At 37.3% G+C, this 20,173-nt stretch overlaps 1 protein-coding gene across 4 annotated transcripts; it reads left to right on the forward strand.

The window, feature by feature from the left end:
• The first annotated feature begins 315 nt into the window (after positions 1-315).
• On the forward strand, positions 316-20,156 carry pfkfb4b (6-phosphofructo-2-kinase/fructose-2,6-biphosphatase 4b). Of its 4 annotated transcripts, none has more exons than XM_037785713.1 (14): positions 316-468; positions 11,626-11,742; positions 11,866-11,962; positions 13,260-13,326; positions 13,434-13,508; positions 13,599-13,655; positions 14,448-14,569; positions 14,652-14,859; positions 15,106-15,252; positions 15,346-15,450; positions 15,556-15,685; positions 16,296-16,358; positions 16,777-16,841; positions 16,929-18,552. In XM_037785713.1, exons 1-14 carry the CDS (start codon positions 435-437, stop codon positions 17,019-17,021), a joined length of 1,380 nt encoding a protein of 459 aa, XP_037641641.1. In that variant the 5' UTR covers positions 316-434; the 3' UTR covers positions 17,022-18,552. The 4 variants fall into 4 exon arrangements, with proteins under 4 accessions (XP_037641641.1, XP_037641615.1, XP_037641624.1 ...); XM_037785687.1 differs by lacking the exon at positions 316-468 and adding an exon at positions 9,594-9,781; XM_037785705.1 differs by lacking the exons at positions 316-468; positions 16,929-18,552 and adding exons at positions 9,667-9,781; positions 19,079-20,156.
• The last annotated feature ends 17 nt before the right edge of the window (positions 20,157-20,173 follow it).

Consider the following 20,173-nt stretch of genomic DNA (forward strand, 5'->3'; position numbering starts at 1 on the left):
CCCTTGTTCATATTTTTTATGCTAAATGCAGTACCTGTGAGGGATATAGACCCATATATATATATATTATATATATATATATATATATATATTATATACATACATCATATAATAATATAATATATAATATATATATGTATATATATATAAACATATATATACCCTTGTTCATATTTTTTTATATATATACATATATATATATATATATATAGACAAGGGTAGAGGTAAAGATGGAGGTGCATGAGGATATATATATACTGTATATATATAGTAAACAATAACAAGTGGATGGGCTTGTGCGCACGTGAGTATGTATGGAAGCGCTGATGAGCGCGCGCCTGTCTCAGCTGTCTCGCTCTCTTCATTCATTGCTGAGCTGCTGGAGACTCAACACGGATCAGCACGCTGGGAACAGGACGCTGTAAACCGGAACCATGAGGGTATCTAGCCGCACGCGGGACAGAGCAGGTAGGATGCAAACTCCTGCAGAGTTCTCTCTGTTGTTCTTCTTATATATATATTTATATTTATATATATATAAATATGTTCACACTAGTGCTGTGTGAGCGCTCCACTCAGAGCAGCTGGGCTAGTAGCAAGCGGATGAAGTAAACAAGTCTGTGTCACGTAGGCATGCTCCAGAGCTCCAGAGCTGACAGGCTGCAGCAGCACAGTGTGAGGGAAACACTGAGTAGTTCAGCTTTCATTTAGCAAAGAAGTAGTCTGCCAGTAAGGTTGACGCGTTGGTAGAGAAGCATCCTCCTATCTGCTGCTAATGAAGCCTGGCTGCAGCTGCTGGGTAGCTTATAGCCTGGGAGCTAGCTGGTATGGACTAATGACAGGATGTAAACATGGTCAACTATCACTTTATTATGATGTGTCAAAGACTTCCAGACAGATCTGAGAGATTAATCTGGGACTCAAGATGTTTGAGAAATATCTAGAGCTGGTTTTTGTTATTATGAGCAGACCCATAATAAAAATAACAATAACAATATCTAGAGTTAGTTTCTGTTATTATGAGCAGACCCATAATAAAAAGAACAATATCTAGACTAGAGTTAGTTTTTGTTATTATGGGTCTGCTCATATATGTAAAAAGTAATGTCTGACCACACTGTGTAGCAGGAAGAGAGAGTAAAATGTATGATTAGATGTCATCTTTGCATAGACTTTGACTATAAGGTGACCAGATCCCAACAAACCAAATGTGGGACAAAGAGTATGTTTGTGTGGGACAATGTGAGACACGTTACCAAGTCTGAGAAGAAGGTTCAGGTTCAGGTGACTTTATTTGTACCCGTAGGTAGATTTGTTTTGCAGCAAAAATAGAGGATGGCTTCCGTATTGACAATAAGGTAGAGCACAGACAAGAGACAGACATACCAAAGACATGACAAAGAGTACTCAAAAGGCTTACTGGGATCAGGACCCAGCAAAAAGAGAAGAAGGCCACAAGAACAATATAAAAAAACACTGAAATATATCAGGACAAAAAAGACAATAAAATGAGAAAAGGGATAAACTTTTCATAAATATGTGCAAAAGCTGCTAGGACTTATTTAAATGATCAATTGCAGCTGGAACAAAGCTGTTCCTGTAGCGCTTTGTTCTACACCTTGGGACCCTAAACCTCCGACCAGATGGGAGAAGCTGGAACTCACCAGACAGAGGATGAGAGTAGTCTTCAATTTTGATATATCTAACTTAAATAAACATTTCTACTCCACCCCTTCATCTTGTAACATCTCTATGTTTTGCCCCTCTGGTTGAAAAATAACACATTTTGCAAGAACTCTTTGAGAATGACTGTCCACCAGCATCACCCAGTTATAAATAGTTTAACAGTCTTTTTTGTAGCTGCATTTTTTCTTTTCTTTGTGGTAGTTTCCATCATATTCTGCCTAAATCTGCATGGCTTGTGATTTTTTTCCAACGTTGGCCGTAGTGTATCAAAGACAGGTTAACCTGCACTTGAGCGACGTGATGACAGCCCTCCCTGCTTTCTTCACAGCCATTGGATAAAAGCCATATTTTTGAAAAAGCGTCTGCCCTGCAGTGGTTTGACTTTTGAAAACTAGAGCCGATAAAATTGCTGTGTAGTTCCTCATAAAGTGAGACACCTGGTCACCTTAACCCTGACCTCCAGGCTCAATTTAATTAAACATTGGGCATCACTAATTTAGGAGCTCCCCATATCATATAGCCTATGGCTCACACAACTGTTTTGTTTCAAAGGATATTGCTTTTAAACTTGTCTTTTATTGTTGTTATAGTGATTCTTGTAGCCAAAGATTGATTAAGTAGCATGTGTAGCAGTGGCTGTGGACAGATGGAGAAGAGATTTCAGTGTTAATTTGGCTCCAAAATCCTGGTCTAATGGGTGCTGCTGGCTTTAGGGTGACCAGGTGTCTCACTTTATGAAAGACTGCACAGCATTTTTATCCCTTGTCCCACGTTCCACATATTGAGACGATGTCCCACATCAAACCACTGCAGGACAGACTCTTCTTTAAAATCTGTCTTTTATCCAATAGACACTATATTGAAATTGAAGACTACCGCTCAGCATTAGTAACGTGTCACACATTGTCCCACACAAACATACTTTTAGTCCCACATTTGGCCTAGCTGGCTTGTGTTAAAGGTACCTGAACTCCTCTGTGTTAACTTTTGCATGCTGTCAACCCAGCCTACTATATTTTGCCTGTTATTGAGGTTCCTCGATGAATACTTCACATAGTACAAAGGATTATGTTCATATGAATGGCAGCTGAACCGATGCTAATACTGTACTATGGCCTATATAATCCAGTGACTCAGTTATTATAAGAATAGGCCATTACGCAACTCATATTCGTCATGACGCCTGGGCCTGTTTAAAATTGTCTTACCGTGCTGTCATGTTGACAAACGCCATGCAGAGAGGACAAACTCTAACAAGTCTCTGATAGGCTTTTGAGGTACGGATTCGCGGCTGTTGCTTGTGCAAATGTGGTCACAGTGGTTTTAAATGTTGTGGCAGATGTAGGAGGGATGAACAGAGCTCAGGCTGTGCTGGTGAGTAGGAAACATTGCTCTGCTGGCTTGTCTGTGTGCCAGCATCACAGAGAGGTGGGGCTAAGCAGAAAAACAGGAAAAACATGGTATAAAGTTGCATACTTGTGTTATTGATATAGTTATTTTAAGAACAAATGAAAAACGGCTGTATTTTAGCTGGTTTGTATGGTGATTACTGTTTAAGTGCATATATTAAGCTGCCCCTGCTGATGTAAATATGATGTCAACAACACACTGGGTGTGAAAGCATTGAGTTAGCTTCGTCTCTAGAGTGCCCACATAGCCCGTATTTGTTTATAACTGCAGACAGAGAGGATTCAGTGGGTGCAGCAGACCCAACACAGATTATATCCCTAAATGCACTCCACAGTGGCTGTACCGCACAAGATATTTACGCCCATGCCTCAGACGCTGCCAGCTGCAGTACCTTCTCCCACCCTCTATTTCCACCCCTCTATTATACTCAATAATCCTTATTTTCTTAGTTTTTATTTTCGTCAGATCTCTACTCTGAATAATCACAATAAAGCACTCCTTCTCATCCTTGTTCATGGATTCGCTCGCTGGCTCACTGCGCCTCCCTCACTCCCTCTCGCCCTCCCTCCCTGTGTCTGCTCTCTATCTGGGGGAAAGTTCACCAGCTCGCTCAGAATCTCATTATAGGCTTCAGGCAGAGCTGCTGTAGCCTACATGTGTATGTGTGATGCAGTCATCGTACGCCTGCGCAGTGCGCTGATCTTGCTGATGTTTTGCATCTGGGAGCATTCAAGTGCAGGGTTGTTTGTGATATTTTTATTCTTGCGACATTTCTGCACAATGGAGAAATGAATCTCGCTAGTTCAGGCTCTGATGAAAACCCCTCTGCTGTCATCCTCTGTCGCATGTAACACACAAAAAGAACATATATATACCGATTACACTAGATACAGAATTAGTACCGAAAAGATGAATCATAGTTGATATAGACACAGAATGAATTGAACATATTTGATAATGAAATAATTGTTAAAGCAAAAAATGCAAAACAATTCTCTGTTTGCAGCATCTCCAGTGTGGGTGTTTGCTGTTTTTCTTAAGCTTGTATCAGTGCAAAATTAATATATTTGTGTTTCTGACTGTTGATTGGATAAAACCAGCTATTTTAAGGTGTCACCTTGAGCTTCATGTGAACGCCCTTGTCCACATACTTTCATTTTGAGTCTGTTTTTCATGGTTTGGAGGGATAGATCCTATAGTTTTTGTTAATGGACATCTTGGTACAACATGCAATGATATTTTAGGCAATAGTGTGCTGCTGTTTTTGTGTACAGGGACACTGTGATCTTGAAAAAGGAAATGTCTTCTTCCTCCCAAAACTAGGTCCTAAAGAAATGGTTTTTGAGGTTTGGTGCAGAGGAACTTGACTTGCCAGCACAGAGCCCTGACCTGTTTGTTGCAGTGAGGTAGTAAAAGCAGGCCAGCGAGCTACAATGTAATCAAGACATTAAAGGTGGAGATACTTTATAGAATTTAGTTTCTTAATTTGTATTTTTATGAATGTATCCATTTGATTGCTTATTTAGGTAGTTCTTAATTTTCTTTCTCACAGCCAAATCATCTATTTTAGATGCAATATTAAAGCAGGTCGAGCTTAGAGATATGTTATTAATGCTTAATACTGGATATGTTGTATTTATTTAAATATTGTACATTTATTTATGTATTTACATGTATTGTATTTACTTTAACTGTCAATAAAACAGCTTTTAAATCAGTGGTGGAAAAATAACCTTTACCAACTCAAAGGCGTGCGTGCGTGCGTGCGTGCGTGTTGAAAAATAACCTTTACCAACTCAAAGGCCTGTACAGTGTGTGTGTGAGTGTTGCTAGAAAGCTCTGTAGTGAAGTGTGTTGCTGATGGGATTAGTCCTGCTGACATGCTGCCTGTCCCTGACGGCAGCACCATCTGACCTCTGGATGTGTTTACTGTCACAGTAGATGCTGAGTTGATAACAGCTGCCAGCATGATACATCTTTATCTCAACTACATTATCTACTTCACTGAAGTCCAAACTCGTGGCCTTTAAAAGTGAATACACAGCTCCACCTGGTGTTACAGCTCTCACACTACATAAAGTCTCATTTGGGCTGAGAACAAACTATAGTATTACTATAGTATTACAGTGTTTCTCAATTGTTTACAGACATTTTTTTAAAGCATATTCTCTCTATAAAAACAAAATCCCCAAAAACACAAAAGTCAAAACTCCACACATTTCCTGCTAAATGAAACAGCATTCAAAATGTCTAAAAATTATAGTATTTTGTGTTCAAATGACACACACACCATCATATGAGTAGACATTTGACATTAGACTGCTCAATGTAAAACACCATCATGAATGGAAAACACTAGTATGAATGCCTTATCAGGAGACGTGTGCCTTTTGCATGTTCAGTGTTACATTTATTTTGTATGTACAGTAGTCAGTTGTAAAATATTTGTATAGTTATACTCAAATATAGAAACTCAAAAGATACCGTAATAAAAACAAAAACATGTTTTTTAAATAGTTTTTTCCCCCCAATATACTCTATACATCCCAACAAACACAAAGTCCAATGTTTAAAGTGTTCTACATACAGAACAAACATTAGAAAAATGTGAAAGTAAAAATTAGTCTGCATCCTGTCTTTTGTTTGGCCACAGCACCTCATCAACATCACAGGCAGTGTTCTCATTGGCCAATGCTGTAAATACTGTGTAGGTGGGAATATAGTAGGGCGGTAACGATTATTTTCATTCAGTCAATAAATCTGTCGATTATTTTCTCGTTTAGTTGTTTGGTCTATAAAATGTCAGAAAAATGGTGAAAAATGTCGATCAGTGTTTCCCAAAGCCCAAGATGACGTCCTGAAATGTCTTGTTTTGTCCACAACTCAAAGATATTCAGTTTACTGACATAGAGGAGTAAAGAAACCACAAAATATTCACATTCAAGAAGCTGGAATCAGAATTAAGACTTTTTTTTCCTTTTAAAAATGACTCAAAAAGATTAATCGATTATCAAAATAGTTGACGATTTAATAGTTGTTGACAACTAATTGATCAATCAGTGCAGTACTAGATTATAGTACCCAATCTCATACATATATGAAGCATGCTTTCCGTTTACAGTACTACGGACCATTTGCAATACTGTACTACAGTAATCATTGAATACTGTGTTGATATGCAGTACAATACTGTAATGAGAGTATATTTCTTACCTACTGTGAACCTGCTCACGTTTGGTTGTACTCTCAGTTTCCCTCATTGTTAGACCAACCAAAGTGGCCAAAATCTCATCAGAGATTATGACTTTCGTTAGTCTTGCTCTTCCTCTTCCTAGTCCTCCTCCTCTTCCTCTCACTCCTCTATATCTCTCTCCCCTATATTGGCATCCATTGCTCCAAAACACAAGAGCTCACCTGTGGCCCTTTTATTACCAAAGCTCTAATTGAACAACTGTGCAGTTTGCCCATGTGAGGAGGACTCATGATGGATAGTAGGAAATTTAAGTTTTGCATTTTTAATGGCAGCGTGTTCCATGTGAACACAAGAGATTTTATTCATGAAGATTGTGCCGAATGTAGAGAATGTGTGTAGTGTTTTGAAAAGGTCATTTGAAAATGCAGTCTGAGTGTAAAGCAGGAATTGTGCTTGTATTTTTAGCAGCATTGGTTGAGGGGGGTGCTACTTGAGTTACAGGTTGTGGTCATTGTCTCTCAACTACCAGTGTTGGTGTGTAAAGAACCCTACAACTCAGGATGTTGTAAATTTGATATGATTCATCCTTACTTGAGTGAAACTTGAACCAGTTGTATATAGATAGTTGCTAATAAGTGTTGTGCAAGGCTGCTGTACTGGACTTCCTTTTTTCTTGTCTCAAACGGGACTTTGCTGTAGTCAACATTTTCTCTAAAGTTTCCATCTATTGTTTTATTTATACAAATGTTAATTGCACATATTTTGGCTTGGGACTATGGAGAATGGAACCTGCCAAAATAAAAAATAAATGAGTAAATACATAAATGACTTAATAAATAAATAAATTAATAAATGTCATTAATTTAGCAAAAATAAGTTTGGGGAAATCGAGCATAAATTATAAAAATGCATAAATACATTAATACAAAATAAATGCAAAAATAAATAAATAAAAATGCATAAATAAAAAAAATAAAAAAAATAAATACATAAATTAAACTGAAGAATAAATAAATAAATCACTTTTTAGCAAAGGCTTGTAATCCCCTCGGAATAATAAACATTTTAAACCCATCTTTTCTGTGGTTGGTCATCCCTGTGATGACGTTGCACAGAAACACATCTGTATAGACCAGAGGTCCGCAACCTGCGGCTCCGGAGTCACGTGCAGCTCTTTAGCCCCTCTCCAGTGGCTCCCTGTGGATTTTTAAACATGGAAATGAATAACTGTTTGTTTGAATTTCATTTTTATTTATCATTGTTGTAGGTCTATGGTACGACGGAGTATTAGGCCCACATTGAGGAAAAATTAATTAATTAGATTTTTCGGGAATAAAGTCATAATATTACAAGAATAAAGTCATAGGTTTACGAGAAAAAAAGTCATAATATAATGATAATAAAGTCAAATGTTTATGAGAAAAAAGTCGTAACATTATGAGAATAAAGTCATAAGTTTAAGAGAATAAAGTCATAAGTTTAAGAGAAAAAAGTTGTAGTATTATGAGAATAAAGTCATAATATTATAAAGTAGTAATTTAACGTGTTATTTTCTTTTTTTCTTGTAAAGTTATAACTTTATTCTCGTAATATTACAACTTTTTTTCTCGTTAAGTTATGACTTTATTCTCGTAATATTACGGCATTTTTCTCCTAAAGTTATGACTTTTTTCTCGTAATATTACGGCATTTTTCTCCTAAAGTTATGACTTTATTCTCGTAATATTACGGCATTTTTCTCCTAAAGTTATGACTTTTTTCTCGTAATATTATGACTTTATTCTGGAAATCTCCGATTTTTTTTTCCTGTAATGTGCAAATGTACTACGTAGTATTATGGTCATAATACTACGTAGTACATTTGCACATTGGCCCTCACTGCATTAGACTTATATACTTATATTTTGCCTAAAATGGCTCTTTTGATAGTAAAGGTTGCTGACCCCTGGTATAGACCAACCAATGAATCAATAATCAGGAAAATATGAAGCTATACATTGATGAAAATAATCGTTAGTTGCAGCTCTTAATTAATTATGTTTTGACCAATAAATTAAACTGTAGTGTGGATGACTTTTAAAAAAATAATAAAAATAATGATGATAATAATAATGTTTTTTTCCCAAGCTAATAGCAGCTGATTGAAATCCTTAGTTGACAAAAAATGTACATGGTGTTGAAGTTGTTGATGACTTTTGCCACAAGCATGCTGTGTGTGTGATCTGGGCTGTGTGTGTGTGTGATCTGGTGCTCTCTGTGGGTCTCATGACTGGGTTGTGTTAAACATGTGTCTATATGCTGGTTTTTGTTGAGGATGTTTATCTGAGCTCCCAGCAGTCAGCACGCCCTCCATAAAGCCGACCCGCCTCTCCTATTGGCTGCTGGACCTCCTCGTCACCTCTCTGATTGGTTCCCTTCTCAGCTGCATTCACTGCCCATGTGTGCTGCATGTGAACAGCTGAACGTCTGCTCAGCTTCTCTTGCGCACTCTCCGCGTCATTACGGTAAACCCTGGAAAAAGGGTTTCTTAGAAGTGAGATGTTTGTTTCTGGTTTTCTTAGTCTTGGATACTGAATTCAAGGAAATGCATTGGCTGCAACAAGTTCAGTAAAATGTAAAACTTCACAAGACTGTCCAAAACAATATAAGATAACAAAAACAATGCCCCCCCCCCATCCATATCTCTCTATGAATAATGGTACATTTGTTTGATTGACATGATTGACAAAAGAAAGATATCCTTTATTTGTGAATTAAGCAATATTTTGGCATTTTCAATGGACTGGTTAAATTCACATTATTTATTTATTTTTAAGCTCTGGAAAAGATAGTAAGTAGACCTTGAGTTAGGATTGTCAAACATTATATTTCTATTAGGGTTGCACGATTTTGAAAAATAAATAAGTCATGAAATAAGAAGAAGAAGAAGAGAAAAAAAAGAATAAAAAAAGATATATATATATATATATATATATATATATATATATATATATATATATTAATAATAATAATAATGAATAAATAAATAAAATAAAAGGAAAAAGAAGATGTGTTTATGTGCTGATAAATTAAATTGGAAACATATCTGTGATAAATGCTTGGTATAACACTGACATTGGTAAATAACTGGAAATAACAATCGAGGCAGTTAGTTGAGGTTAAAATAACACGAGTGAAATGCTGGTGAAGCAAAGTTGCATCCTGTACCTGCATGGCTCCTTGTTTTGCTCCCTCACTCACTCACGTGTTGCGCTCCGTCTCCAGTCGTTACGGTAACGAGAAACTGCTGTTTCTCAGCTGATATGTGACATCCATCCTCCACCCCTCCATCAGTCTCACACTAGCAGGGTAACATCACTGATCATCCAGCATCCAGGATGTTAGACAACGAGGAGTTCCTGAGGGAGACTTCTCCAGGAGAGCTCACCCAGAACCCGCTCATTAAGGTCTGGATGCCCTGCAGCAGGAACGGACACATAGCTCAGAGACGCGGTAAGATGCAGCCGGCAGCCGGCATGTGCTGCAGAGGATGGGACTGGGAGTTGCATCTGCAAATCTTTTTTTTTTTTTTTTTTTTTTTTTTTATAATATTACATTTTATTAATGTTTTCCTAGTTCCAGTTGATGTGCATCTGCTAATATTCCCCTTTTTTAATTTATTTTTTAAATCACATTTAATTAATGTTTTCATAGTTCCAGTTGATGTGCATCTGCTAATATTCCCCTTTTTTAATTTATTTTTTAAATCACATTTAATTAATGTTTTCATAGTTCCAGTTGATGTGCATCTGCTATAATATTCTCCTTTTTTTTTTTTTTTTTAATCATATTACATTTTATTCATGTTTTCCTAATTCCAGTCTGTCATAAAGATATTCCGTTATGTGCCATTTGCGCACGGTGGTTTTAGATGCTGCGCACGAATAAAGTGCTGAATATTCTTGCCTTTTTTTGTGCTGGGCATGTGTTGCATCAGCTAATCCAGCTAATCCAGTTTGCCCCATAATATCACATGGACAGAGGTGCATTTGAATCGCTCTTGCAGCTGTGTTTTTATTGAAGCTCTCAGTCTGGTTTGCTCTCTCTCTGTTGGTCGTCTTGTTTTTTGCTGAGTCAAGCTCTGCTTTCTTCATTGTTGTTTCTTTTTCAAACAAGCAGTCAAGTCCTGCATCCGGCACTAAACACCTGCTTCAACTGTATCTACTTATCTTCTCTTTTTTTGCCTAGTATTCATTACTCACTGCAAGAGTCTCTTTGTTAATGAATCCTTTGTCCCATGTGGTCTGTGAGGTGAGGGAGTGTCTCAGTGACCATAAGGAGGACACTGTCCTGCAGGGGGAAGTGCTCAGGGTTGTGACTACTAAGGTTTTTGTTCTATAAGCTTTTGGGATTTGGCATTTTGAGCCAATACTTTTAAACTAGTGTATTAAAAATTTGAGTTTTAATTCAAAACAAATTAATAAATAAAGCAATTAACAATTAAAGGAAATTAGATGAAATAATTTGTCAGCAGAATTCAAAATGTGGTAAAGCTGCATCGATTAATCGCATGCCCGGTTCCTAAAGCCTGAAAACAGAGCCATTAGGAGGTGCATAAGTCTACTTATCTCTCAGAACACTTGAATTACAATATGCTGAAAGTTTATTATGGAATTGTTGCCCAATGATGCCAAAAATATACTGCCTGCTGCAGGTTTAAGAATAAGAACAAAATGTTTAGATAACAAAATGTAATTTACAAAAACATCCCTCAACGTTCAGAGATACAGCTTCCAAATTTCCCCGTACTTGGGAGCCCAGTACGGCATGCTTTACAAGGAGATCTTTATTGTTCTCAACATGATGCTGCTGTCTGTAATTAACCATCCTGTAGCTCTGGTCAGCTTCCTCAGAAGTGCGTGAGGGTTGACAAATTGGAGACAACACCTTCTGCTGTTTACATGTACATGCTAATCTCATCCTGGTATCCAGTCGTTTGTTCATTTGTCATCCCTTTATCTCATTCTCCTTAAGAGCTAGTCTCGAGCCCCGATAGGACATAAATCTGAAATGCTGATTAAAATGTTTCATGGTCTAGAGAAGCATGTGGTTTGTTTACTGTTTCTGTTGTTGTAGTAACGATATCGCCGCTTCCTGGGGAGTGATTTTCTGTAGAAATGTGAGTCACTGTCACGCAGAAGTGTTCTCACTATCTGGTGTAATTATTAGCAACTTTCAAGACTAATTAATCTCCTGCTGAATGGAATAATGTTGACAAGCCATGCTCAGCTAATTAAATGTGTGAGAAGTGAGTTAAATCCATTACAAGTCTGTGTTTTTCTCTCTCTCTCATACAGTGTGTATGACAAACTGCCCGACCCTCATTGTGACTGTCGGACTTCCAGCTCGAGGGAAGACTTACATTTCAAAGAAGCTCACGCGCTACTTGAACTGGATAGGTGTGCCAACCAAAGGTACCAGCTGCACCCCCATCACATACACACATATTACAATATTTAATATTTACATATAACTTTACAGTAGAAACAAGCTATACTCCAATCTTTTTAAAAATACAAAATGTTCATCTGAAACAGAGTTCAACGTTGGCCAGTACCGGAGGGAGTGTCTGAAGATCTACAAGTCCTTTGAGTTCTTCCGTCCAGATAATGAAGAGGGGTTAAAAATCAGACGGTAAGTCTGTTCTGATTGGCCAACCATGAGCAGTGACGAGCCAACAGTCTGCAGGTTTTCATTACAACCAAAGACTTAACCCACTGATAACTCCATCAAGTAGAAAGGAGGAGGTCGTCTGTGAAGTCTCCTGCTGAGGTGACCGGATGGAATGAAAACCTGCAGACTTTTGGCTCTCTACGACATACGGTTGACCAGCCTGATATACAGTCAGTAATTACATAATACCACAGTACTGTATCCTACAGTATTGGTATTATATGAAAATAAATGCACTGGAGCAAAAGCTGAGTGAAAAGTATGTAAGGCTGTGCTACTATTGCATGACGTATATCTATAGATCAGATGGCAACAACTTATATTTCTGTAAATAATTCTGTAGTCCATTTCAGAAAAAGTATGTTTTTAGGACCTAAACTACATTAATGATATTACCCAAATTGTCTGTTTGCCTGCCAGATTTTGAGTTGAGTCTGGTTCAACTTTAACTTACTGTGCACACAGATTTTTTTTTAACCTTTTCCACTCCCCTCCTCTTTTTCATAGACCCATTTTTGTCAGTATATGTCACATGTCACAGAAGTGGTGTACATCATCTGAAAGCTGGGAACCTGAAGATTAATTTGAGATGCAGCTCAGCACTGTGTGACAAGATTAAATAATAAATAATTGATTGATTAATTGATTAATTAAAATAAATTGTGAACGCATATAAGGATTTAGAAGATTATGATGGAAGTATATGATGGCCATTCCCATGCTCTATTATGTATAATTGTTGGAGCAATTTTTGGGTTGATAACATTTGTTACACAGATTTGGTGCTAAATTTAACCTTTTTTTACCACTTGAGAATTGATAATAATCCCTCCAGAATACCACATTAAGACACCAAGACCTTGAGGAACACCATAGAAAAATCCATGCTGTGATTTAGTATCAAAAACTTTTGACATTTGGAGATTTCTGCAAGAATTGCATTTTTCAGCAATTGGGTGGCGAGCACTTCTGTCCTGTCAGTATACCTAGGAAAGCCATCCATCCTCTGAATGCCCTAGGTCTGTAGTTTGTGGCTGTAAAGTTCATTGTACTATAATTTGTGTAAGCCATTTATAATTCAAGGATGTCTCATATTGTTTTTCACGTGAAAAATGTCTACAACACACCACCTAAAGATAGGATTGAAATGTTGTACAGTGTGCCAGCCTAAATGAAAGTTCAGCAGTCGATGTAGTTGGCTAACAAATGTTACAGATCTTTGCAGTTCACTAACTCTGTGCCTGCTGTCCTTCCACAGTCAGTGTGCGTTGGCAGCACTTAATGATGTTCGGCAGTACCTGAGTGTCGAAGGAGGACAGGTGGCGGTGAGTCCTTGATGCTGTCCCTGAGTTCACCATGGCAAATGATCATAATGTCAATTCATCAACTGTACATAAGAGCTGCATAATGATCTCTTTACCTGCCATTTCAGGTGTTTGATGCCACAAATACAACAAGAGAAAGAAGAGGGACCATCGTTAAGTTCGCTGAGCAGAATGGGTTCAAGGTACGTTAACCAAGGAAGGGTTTTATCAAATTCAATCAGTCATCTTGACTTGATGGCCTCTAAGTTTACTAGATTGTTTTATCAATGCAGGTATTTTTTGTGGAGTCTGTGTGTGAGGACCCAGACGTCATTGCACAAAATATAGTGGTAAGCCTTTTCTCTGTTTATTCTATGCAGTATAAATCATTGAAAACACAATAAGCAGACAATGTACTGTTTTTATTTTGTCACTCTTCCTTACATACAGGATGTATAGAGGATGGACCCTGCCAAAATTAAATAAATAAATAACTTGATAGATAATAAATAAATAGGTCATTAAATATAGCAAATATAATATTAAAAATAAATGTAGCCATTAATTAATTCATAAAATGGGACATAAATTGATATTTCTGTTTTAATTGTATGTACTTTATTTATCTTTATATTATTTCCCATATTTATTTACTCTACTGTTTTATTTTCCCTTTTATTTATTTATTTATGTATTTATTTTCCATACATTTTAAATGTATTTATTTTTGCATTTATTTATTTTTAGTAATTTTATATTTATTTTTAAATGTATGTATTTATTTATTTATGTATTCATGCATTTATGCACAATTTCCCCAAACTTATTTTAGTTAAATTGTCATATTTATTTATTTATTTATCAAGTCATTTATTCATTTATTATATTCCGTCCTCCATACAAATGATAACGTGACATTGCAACGTTTTTTGGGCATTTTCACACTGGCATTTTAGTCCAAATCCAAGAGCAGTTTAATTTAAAATTTGGTCATATGAAGGCTTAGTCAGAGTGAAAGTGTAGAACAAGAAGACTGGTTCAGATCTAAACAAACAAACTCCATGAGGAAAATGGCTGAAAGCAGTGTCAGCACTTCGTCTTTTCTCTGCTCACATCCTCTCCCTGTGTTTCTCCCTGTGTAGCAAGTTAAGTTGAGCAGTCCAGACTACATACACTGCAACACAGAGGAGGCCATTGAGGACTTCATGGAGAGGATCAAGTGTTACGAGTCCTCCTACCAGCCTCTGGACGAGGTTCTGGACAGGTGAGGAAACACAAAATGACTTCAGATCAGATTAAATTACCTCCTCAAGATCGCAGACAGTTGACTGAATCTCTTGCTCCAGGGATTTGTCCTACATAAAGATCATGGACGTGGGCTGTCGTTACCTGGTGAACCGCGTCCTTGACCACATCCAAAGCCGAATCGTCTATTACCTGATGAACATCCACATCACGCCACGCTCCATCTATCTGTGTCGCCACGGGGAGAGCGACCTCAACATCAAGGGAAGGATCGGAGGAGACTCTGGCTTGTCCGCCAGAGGAAAAGAGGTGTGTGTTTGTGTGTGTGGTGAGTCTGTATGAGAGCACGAGTCATGTGTGAGTTTAACACTAGAACCACCAGGGGTCGCTGTATACCTAAAACCGCCAATGGGTAAAATTTACCTACTATAAGAATGCATTGATTTTCAAGGTACAACGTGTACAACAAAGTGCTATAGTTAGTAGATATGTCAGTATGGTTTTTGAAGAGAAATTATTGTTCTCAATGGATGGATTTGGTCTCTTGCGTTCTAGTTTGCCAAAAGTCTGGGGAAATTCATCCAGGACCAGAACATCAAAGATCTAAAAGTGTGGAGCAGCCAGATGAAGAGGACAATCCAGACAGCGGAGAGCCTGGGAAGGCCATACGAACAGTGGAAGTCCCTCAACGAAATAGATGCTGTATGTTGATTCCCGTATTAATCAAAATTAATACAACAGCCTCTAAGCATTTGTTAACTCAAGCTAAACATATCTCCTCCCCTCTTTACAAAGGGTGTGTGTGAGGAAATGATGTACGAGGAGATCCAAGAGCATTTCCCTCAGGAGTTTGCACTGAGAGACCAGGACAAGTACCGCTACCGCTATCCTAAAGGAGAGGTGATAACCTGATTCTTCCAGATGTCTCGTAACTATTCTTTAGCGGTGAATGGATTTGTTTATGTCCTGTAAACTGTTTTTGACGGCTCTGTGTTTTTCCGTCAGTCCTATGAAGACCTGGTGCAGCGACTGGAGCCTGTGATCATGGAGTTGGAGAGACAGGAGAATGTTCTGGTTGTTTGTCACCAGGCTGTCATGCGTTGTCTTCTTGCATATTTCCTGGACAAGACTGCAGGTATGAAGGACATAAACAAAATTGTAAAGTGTATAAACATATTCTAATTATTTACTGATTTATGATAGTATAGTATGTTGAACATTTTCATGGAAAAAAGTCATAGTATAGTTCTTTGAAAAATTTCTTGGAAAAAAAAAAGTCACAGTATTTTATGTCAAAACATTTCATGAAAAATCGTCATAGTATATAGTATGTTGAAAAATGTCATTAAAAAAAAGTCATAGTATAGTATGTCGAAAAATTTCATGAAAACAGTCATAGTATATTGTGTCGAAAAATTTCATAAAAAATGTCATAGTATAGTATATGGAAAAATTTCATGGAAATAAAAATCATAGTATAGTATGTCGAAAAAAGTCAGTGTAGTATGTTGAAAGTTCATCCTTGAGTCCAAGGCGAGATTTCGCGTTCACAGATGGGTATAGATAACCCGAAAACATAATGCTCGTCGAAGGCTGTCACCGGCACAGAGGCATACAAATATTTTCTTTGGTTAAATTGCAACATCTTGAAAAGACCCATTTGCAGCCTTAAATGAAAATATGCTGTACACGTTGACCCTGAAACTTCCAAGATGTTTCATAACTTTCTGTGTTTGTCTCTACAGATGAGTTGCCTTATCTTAAGTGCCCTTTGCACACGGTGTTGAAGTTGACCCCCATGGCTTACGGTGAGTTCTGTCATTTCTAGGCTTATATTGACTTGTAATATTGACTATTATTATTCTTCCACACTAAGTAACCCAAAAGTGCATCCTTGTTTTCTGTAGCATTATTTTGTCTGAAACATAATAGGATAACTCTGTTTTTATTTCTTAATTGCACTCCTATGTAGAGATGTTAACCGATATTAAAAATTTTGACCGATTAATGCTATCAGTTGAAATATTAAAAATGAAATAATAAGCTGAGCACTAATAAGCACTAATCTTGTCGGTTAACGAGAGTCGGCTACCGGTTTGAGGAAAAATTCAAAATTGGCATCCCTACTGCCAACTAGAGACAAATATTACGACCAAAGATAACTTGACCAATGATCTCTACTTGGTCTAACTATTAATAATTCTTACTTTCCTTACTCTTCCTCAGGATGTAAAGTGGAGTCGGTGTATTTAGGCGTGGACTCTGTGAACACACATAGAGACAGACCAGAGGTAGGTATCCCAGGCAGTACTCAGAAATGTCTCTCAGCAGACGACGTAGCCAACTTGAATCCGCTGCCGGTGTGATTCCCCTCACAGCGTTTTCCCTCCAGCTCATCTGTCACCGGAGACTTCATCGGATTCGGGAGAATGCCTCGCAGTAAACACCTCCACTGTAAAAGCTGTGTGTGACTTTCTTTAATGATTTCTGGAGAGACACATTGCATGTCTTCCATCGTGTTTAGTCTGCTCCTCCCTCTTGAAGCAAACCAGCAATCAGTGCTGATCCGTCCCGCTCTTCACCCAGCAGTGATCCCCAACAGCAATCAAGACAACTGTGACATCACTTACCATTTACACTCCTACCTCCATCCTGTCAGCTATAACGTTCTCTCATTTAACTTTTGTCTCTCAGTCGGAGCAGCCGGCCCTGAGAGCTCAATGCACTGCAACATTAGAAAAGCCCATGAAATGAGACTGAACGCTGCAGTGAAGAGAGAAAACACAACCAAATACAGAAACTCTACAAATCACACAGAACACAACAGAAATTAGCTCTAAAAAAAACAGTTATTGTCACTTAATATAAATAAACTAATTTACCTTTTTTTTATCTAAACATTCTCATTGCATGCTTCAGAATTGTATTGGTAAACTAGTAATCAGCAAAAGGCTAACGCTACATTAACAGCAAATATCTGAATCATGCAAACCATGGCAACAAGTAGCGTGTCCCAGGTGTGTTCATTACTTTTCTGTTGTGTTCTGACTTGCAGCATCTCTGTATTTGGTTGTGCTTTCTCACTTTGCAGCTTTTTCCCCTAAATTCTGCACATGTGCTGTCAAATTGGTGAAGATATTTTCTTCATTTGCTTGTGTTTTGTCTAGTTGCAGTGCATTGAGTTCTCAGGGACCTCGTATTTCCCTCCGTTTTACATCTTTTGTAGGAACTACATAACTGGAATCCAGTTTTAGGACAAATCCCTCAGTTGTGTGTGTGTGTGTGTACTGTGTGTCTACATTTGTGAGGACTAATTTGACTTGGATTTTGGGAGTGAGGACATTTTTTAGGACATTTGGGCTGGACCTTCAAAGGGCTGTTTGAGGGTTCAGACTTGGTTTTGGTCAAGTTTAGAATTGGGTTTAAATTCAGTTTAGGTTAAGGGGGCGAAGGAAAGAGGTTCCTCACAAGTATAGAAATACAAACGTATGTGTGTGTGTGTGTCAGAATAAATGGTGAATGGAGAGAACATGACAACAAACCATTAATAATGTTTTTAAATGTGTCTTAAAATACCATGTCATTTTTATCATTGTTTTTTTTAATAATGAATGTTGCCCTGATTTGTATTAACATAAAACCTGTTTTTTATAGTTATGTATATAAGTAACAAAAACATTTAACCTCAACATATGTTTTTGCTGCATATGTTGACACAATCTAATTTTCATTACAGTTGTTGCTTTTTTTAAGCTTAACTTTGTCTGTTAAAACTTGTTTTCTGCTTAAATGTGAAGGGTTAATCTGTTAATGCCCACCGACATTTTAATCTCTAGACCTCAACTCGAATCAAGATGTTTACTGTAAATTACTAATAGTGTTAACCGGTTGTTGGAGAACACACATGCTTGAATTATTTCATTAAATGTAACTTTTTTCAGATCTTTTTGTGTTGTGAAGATAATTGTAAACATAAAAATCTAAATTGGAAAAACAAAAAAATCACTCTTTCTCCTGTTACTTTCTTCTGGTGAATACATCAGTGATCAGCTATTTTGTCACTCAGACGATGATTATAATGTGCCTATAAGTACAGTGCTTTACATGTCACATGTCAGTGGTGGTTCAGCAAGATATAGAGTGATTTGTCTCAATAAAGCAGTAAGTATTTTATCTACAGTAAAATACTGACTTCTGTATTGCCTGCTTAAAGTCGCTTATTTGAAATGAATAATTTAGATAGTTCTGTGGCACTTAAGAGCTCTGAACTGTGAGCATGTTTTAATGTAAATCTACTTTTAAGATGTAATTTCAAAACCACTGTAACAGCACCCATAAGGTCCATTCATATATTCTATGAATACTAGATGAAAGCATGAATTCTGCCTTAATTAAACTAATTGTATCCGAGTCATTTTTACTTTTGATCAAGATGTGAATATCAAAAAGTAGTCAATGAACAAAATATGTAAATGTCATAATGAATGTAGGATTATAACTCAGTCCTTTTCTTTCATCACTGTTTCAGAATGTGAAAGTGAAGCGCACCGCAGAAGACGCTCTGCAGACGGTCCCGGCTCACCTCTAACCTCCTGCACTTCCTGTTCCAGCCGCAACCTCATCAGACTTTCTGTTTGGTCCTCTGAACTGTATTATTGGACCGGTCCTGTTCAACTGCCCAGACTCAAACCGTAAAGCACTCTCACTATAAATGTAATCCATTTTTATACGTCTGTGCTGTAGCTCGACTCCCAGTGAGGAAAAACTAAAGGAAAATGCCAATATTTTTGATATGTGGGTCTACTGTTATTGTTGAATTGATGATATTCCCTTAACTTAACTTTCTGCACCTTTTTCCATGATCACATTTAATATCTACTGTATTTTGTGCACTGTGTATACTGCCATATGCTCCCAGTGTTTCTGGAGATGGTTTTACTTTATGAAGTATCATTACCCCCCCGACAACTGTAACCAATTCAGTTAAGATGCTCTTGATCAAAGTACTTAATCCCAACAGTTGAGGAGAAACTTTTCAGAAAACACAAACAGCTGTTGAATTATATTAAAAATGCAGCCATTGTGCTCGGTGTATCTACCCTGAGTAAACAAAGATTAATATAAATCTTAAAACATTCCAGTGGTGAAGATAAAATCCTTTCACTACAAAAAATGGAAATAGCATTGTAAATGCAACACTCTGCACACAGATGTAGCTTGTGTTCTGTAATCAGAAACCAAAAAGGATTTTTGGGATTGACTTTGTGGGGCTTCAGTTTTTCAGAAATACAGTGAACCGCTATGACAAATCTTCAGTCATTAAGTCTGTCACTTATAAAGGCAGCGTGTGATTGACCAATGATTTTATCGTTCAAATGAATGCCTGCCTGATGCCGTGCAAACTGCACACGCATGTTTGTTTGCTGTAAATTTTGTGTGTGAATCAACATGTATTATAAGCTATGTCATTCTTTGGAGAACTGCAATTTCTGTAATGTTGTACATTTGATATTGTATATTACTGTACTGAAAATATGATTCCAAATGCCTTGTTTCTCTCCAGCTGTGAAAATCTGAATAAACCTCCAATGTTTGGGGTAAAGTCAGAGCTGTGGTTTGTGCT

The sequence above is a fragment of the Sebastes umbrosus genome, chromosome 1, assembly GCF_015220745.1.
Source record: "Sebastes umbrosus isolate fSebUmb1 chromosome 1, fSebUmb1.pri, whole genome shotgun sequence".
Taxonomy (NCBI): Eukaryota; Metazoa; Chordata; class Actinopteri; order Perciformes; family Sebastidae; genus Sebastes; species Sebastes umbrosus.